The sequence below is a fragment of the Prunus persica genome, chromosome G1 (genome assembly GCF_000346465.2).
Source record: "Prunus persica cultivar Lovell chromosome G1, Prunus_persica_NCBIv2, whole genome shotgun sequence".
NCBI lineage: Eukaryota > Viridiplantae > Streptophyta > Magnoliopsida > Rosales > Rosaceae > Prunus > Prunus persica.
Genome location: NC_034009.1, coordinates 18,033,116 through 18,038,864, shown reverse-complemented (window position 1 = coordinate 18,038,864; position 5,749 = coordinate 18,033,116). Strand labels below are relative to the sequence as shown.

Here is a 5,749-nt window from a genome sequence, read left to right as displayed (position 1 = left end):
GCGACATTCATTAATTGACATGGCATGACACATCAGTTGCCACATAAGGTGGTCAGTTAAGGTGGTCAATGTTGTGTGTCTAAATAGCATTACTCATATAAAAACCCAACCTTCTCAAGGTTCATAAGAAATGTTAGAAATGGATACTTTTTAAAGCCGTGTACCCAATTTTTTAGATTTTCAATTTTACTCTAATTTAAAAAATAAAAACAAAATAGCTTTATTTATAAATATTTTAAAAAATGACAAAAAAAATATTTGTGTTTTTGAAAAAGATCTATAGCTGCTACAAATCGAATATGAATATATGTCAATAATTTTTTGAATATTAGACCTAAATTTTAGTTAAACATAATTTGCTACTTCATTCCTTAAATCTATTGTTTTATTATTACATTTCAAATTGATCTTTTGATTACAATCGCTCTCCAAAATAATACTATTTTACTATACTAAGAAAAGACTTCAAAATATTCAATTACAAGCCAATTAAAATGAAATTATATACGTTTGTCCAATTTTTAAAATAAAAAAGCTAATTCGATTTCTTATTTGTGTTTTTCCCAACAAAAAAGAAAATTGTGATCGATGTTAACTTCAAAGTAAAGACAAATCAATAAAATAAGGTTTATTTATATACATACCCATTGTCCTTTCAAATTTGTCTTAGATTACCACATGTGTTTGGAAACATCTCAAAAATATCCCCCCAAACTTTTAAAAACAATCTCACATTACCCGTTCCGTCAGTATTATAGACGGTCCGTTACTTGCTTTGGGCCCCACTTCGTTTCAATCTTTAACCTTTGAGAATAAGGGTTTTTCAGTTCTAAGAAAGGGGAAAATTGGGTGAGAAGGGGAAATTGGAGAAGAGGGCTTGGGGTTTATGAAAATTAGAGGTGAGCTTCGATTTTGGGAGAATCTGTAGAAGAAATCATTGTTTGGCGTTAGACTTTAAGGCTAGAAAGTGCGAAGATGGTGGTGCTTAGAGAATTTGGAGGTTGTCAACCCATATGTAAGTGGACCCATTCTCAGTCGATTTTCTTGATTTTGGCATGTGCATTGAACTACTGTTAGAGTTTTTTTTTTTTTTTCATATACTTTTTTACTCTGTGCTGGTCCTGGTGTGGTCCTTATGTGGTCATTGTGTGATCCTTGTATTGTCCTTGTGTGGTCCTTGTTTTGTCTTTGTTACCTTTGTCCATTTGTTAAGTGAATCTTCGTCCTACACAGATAAAGATGCTGACGAGGTTGTCACATTTGAGTTTTTCCATAGAAGTAAACTAGTTAAAAATAGAAAGGACAATGAATGATCTTATTTGGGTGGTGAAGTCAGTTGGTTTGATTATTGTGAGGTTGACTATATGTCCATGTTAGAGCTATTTGGAATGGCTAAAGATTTGAGATATGACAATAGGTATGATGTGAGTTTTTATGGTGAAGAGTTGGAACTGGTAGACTCATTCAAATAATATCAGATAGTACGCTTTTAGCTTGTATGAGCACGGTACCTAAAAGCAATAGCAGGGTGATAGTTTTGTACTTGAAAGTAGTGAGCCTGACTTCAAGCCAAGTGGGGAATGATAGCAGTGATCAAGAATATTCTTGTTCTGAGGATGATGATAGCAGTGATCCCAGCCCTTGAAGACAGTGACTATGCACAGAGTGATGAAGAGATTGACTTTATTGAAGAAGGATGATAAGTGGTTTGAAGGTTATGTGGATCATAGTTGCATTGACAATGATCCTAATGCAAAGGAAAATGATGAGTCAGACAATGGAGAAGAGTAACCTACACTTACTTGCCCAAATAGCTCTTCAAGTAAAAATGAACCAGTATGTGAACTAAGAAGGAAGAAGAATAGAATGCCAAAAGGTGAAGATTTCAGACCTAAAATTAATATGGCAAACCTAGGTTTTAAAATAGGTTTAAAGTTTGCAACTATCGAGATGTTTAGAAAAGCTGTGAGGATATACTCCATTAATTGTGGAAGGGAGTTGATATTTATGAATAATGTCCGTAACAAAATAAGGGAGTTGACACATCAGAGTTTTATAAACCCCTAATTCCTTCTCCAGATTCTCCCAAAATCGAAGCCCATCTCAGATTTTCATAAGCCATAAGCCCTCTTCTCCAATTTCCCCCTTTCTTAGAACTGAAAAACCCTTATTCCCAAAGGTTAAAGATTGCAACGAAGTGGGGCTCAAAGCAAGTAACGGAACGTCTATAATACTGACGGAACGGGTAACGTGAGACCGTTTTTAAATGTTCGGGGAGAATTTTGAGACGTTTCCAAACACAGATGGTAATCTGAGACAAGTTTGAAAACACAAGAGGCATGTACATAAATAAGCCATAAAATAAAACATATATCTCTTAATCTTCATTTTTAAGGCTTATTTACTGTAGTGCCCCCTGAAACTATGGTCAATTCTTACTTTATCCTCTGCAAGTTAAAATAACCCAGAATGGCCCCTTGACCAAGGTTTGGTGGTTCACTTTGCCCCCCCACCGTTATCTCTGTTAAAAGTTCTATTAAAAACGATGACATTACCTAAATAGGACCCACCCTTTTGATGAAATGTATGCATGTAAGTGCCACATGTGAACAACCAATAAAATATTTTATTTAAAAATATTTTACAAATAAGAAAAAACATTTAGAAAATTACTTCCCTCTTCTCTCTCCCTCTTTCTCTCTCGGTACCAGACACCCTCCCTCACCAACCCACTTGGGGGCAGCCATCACAGCCCCACCCCTCCCCACCCAAATTGCCATCCACCCACGACATAGCCCAGCCCCCGCCCCTCTCTCTTTTCTTCTTCCACTGATTTCCAAATCCCTAAATCTAAATATGTATATCCATGACAGACAGAGCACCCATAAGCCATGCCCTTGTGACTTGTCTTTCTCCCTCTCATGAATTTAATTCTTATTGCCAAAACCCACTACCTTCTAGAATCAAACAAACCATATCAAAAATCCCAAAAATCCTAAAATTGACCCATTAATTGCGCATCCAAATTCATAGCGCACCCAATGGTGCAATAACCACCTATCATCTTAGAAAACCCATAAAGCCACCATGTTGTTCTTCATCCCCAAACCCAAACTCCTCTTTCTCTTTATCTCTCTTTGTCTCTCTAGGTCTGATGAGAAATAAAAAATGTCATATGGTTTAGGACATTATTTTGGTATTTGGAGACTTTTGGTTCCCAAATCAAATAAAACACAACAATATGGTGTTTTGGTGGTGAGAATTGAGAAATAAAAAAGTAGGGCTGAGAAGTTTTAGAAATGGGAGGATATGGCAAAATTCTTTATGAGGATGTGGGAGGGGTGGTCTTAGGATGTGGGGTGGGTGCATAGAGAAGTTTATGTAGGTAGGGAGCAAAAGGGAGGGGGTGGTCATGGGAAGGGCGTGGGGCAGTAAGGGTTAATAGGTTGGGGGCTAGCACTAGGGAATATTGAATTGATGGGTTGGGAAGAACGGAGAAAGAGAGATGGGGAGAGAGAGATGGAGAGAGAAAAAAATAATATTTTTGAAAAGAAATGTTAATTATTATTATTATTATTATTATTCATATGTGATACATTTCAGCACAAAGGTGGGTCTCTTTCGTGCCATGTCATCATTTTTAACATAATTTTTAACTAAGTTAAACGGTGAAGGGTAAAGTGAACTACCAAACTTTGGTCAATGGGGCATTCTGGGTCACTTTAACTTTCAGGAGGTAAAGTGAGAATTGACCATAGTTTTAGAGGGCACTACAGTAAATAAGCCAATTTTAAACCAAAGTTTTGTGCTTCTAAGTTTTTCTCATAAGGCTTTAGCAGAACAACGTGATATTTCTTAAGAAATTGTGTTAATTCTGATGTCTAGCTCAGTTAACAAAAATAACTTCATGCATCAAAATATTACCAAGATGCTCATGTCGGAATGAGTGACAACACCCATTGATGCACGATAAGCGAAGCTCTACATATATCAACGATTGTGAATATTTCGCTTAATAGTGATTGAACCAAGCACAAATATATTTGGGAGTCGATGTCTATTACTAGCGAGATCATTTGCAACTATATTTGCCTTTATAGAAGATACACCTCATGAAATGAAAGTTAAATTTTTGCAGCAAGCTTCTTATAGATTCATAACCATTCCGGAGACTGTAAGGAGGTTTCAGATGACGTTTAATAATTTTAGTAAAGATCTTGTGAATCACATTCAAGTAATTGCCAAGACAACATGATTTGTCTTAAACAAACCTTTGTCATTCATTGTCTGATTTGTAGATATTTCCCTTTTCTCGTTTAATTTTTATTTTCTAATAAAATCTAAAATCTCCTAAAAAACAAAATTTTAAAAACACCTTTTTTTATTATTAAAAAGAAAATCAGAAAAAAAATGAAATTGGAAATTAAATAAATCAAATTACATCAAAACACCAAACCAAACACCCACTCAATAGTAAGCTCGCTCATCTCTCTCTCTCTCTCTCTCTCTCTCTCTCTCTCTTACAATGTCGACGAACCACCATGTCCTCCGCCTCGTCCTCTCCTGCCGCAAAATCATAGCGCAGGTGACGAGCCCCAACAGCTGCTCAATCATAGCCATGGCCCCCTCCTTCGAGCAAGAGTTCGTTGCCCAGTACCGGGCCAAGTTAAACTGCTTCCCTCGCTCCCAAATCTTCTGGGACGCCAAGGTCGCCTCTCTTGTCGATGAGAAGCTCGGCCTTTGTCTCTGGGAGATCGGCGTCATCGGCGTAGAGATCGACGTCAGCGAAGAGCTCTCGAGGCCCGTCCACCACCGCATCAGGGTCTTGCCGCTCTTTGATTCCATTAAATGAGCCGGCGTCGTCGTCAATGGCGCCGGCGTCGTCGTCAATGGCGCCGACGAGCTTGGGATCGGTCCGCCTAGCTAGGGTTCGATTTGATCGATCAGAATAAACGGTGAAGATACACAAGTGTAGTTGGTTTCGGTGTGAGTGAGATACACGGGAAGAGTGATACAGTTTTGATTCTTGTACGGCTTATAGAAATGAAATTAAAATTTTGTTTTGTAAAAGGAACAAATTTTCTGGATGTAATATTGAAATCGAATTTTGTACTCTTACGAGTGTATTTATTGTAGGGATGGAAATGGTGTTAATTATTTTTCCCCATCCTCGGATGTTCAAATTGGGTATTTTCCATCCCCGCATTCCTCACTATGAATACAAAACTACTTTATTGAACGATAAAAAAACAATATCAGCACAACATTTATATAAATTCAATATTAATTAACTATAATTCTAGACTATTAAATTTTTTAAATACAAATCAAAACTACATGTTCAAGACGAGATCATCATTATAGAGGTAGCCCCACCATCACACGTCTTAATAATATTTTTAAGATGTTGTTAAACGAACCTTAAAATTAATTTAGTACACTTTATCACCAAACTATTTATTGAAATACTAATTTACCCTAACATCAAAATGACCAAAAAGACTAAATAAACAAAAAAGTTAACATTAAGAAAAAAAAAATTAGGACTGAAAATTCAATCCTCGACCACCCTAGCCATGCACCCATCCTCACTACCCCAAATCCTAAGTGAACAAGTCACACCCAGTCTCTGTTAGTAGTATGCCCTTAAAGCCAACTAATTATGTGATCATTAATGTTAAGGGCATCTTTTGTAATAACTTATTAAGTTATTCCTGGACAAGACAAGTTGTTTTCAAATCATGATTAT

The 5,749-nt window shown here is 36.5% G+C and overlaps 1 protein-coding gene across 1 annotated transcript; it reads left to right on the top strand.

The window, feature by feature from the left end:
* Window positions 4,383-4,927, top strand: LOC18788172. The gene is given in 1 exon segment (XM_007224741.2): window positions 4,383-4,927. A coding segment is annotated over 1 exon segment (402 nt). The 5' UTR covers window positions 4,383-4,525.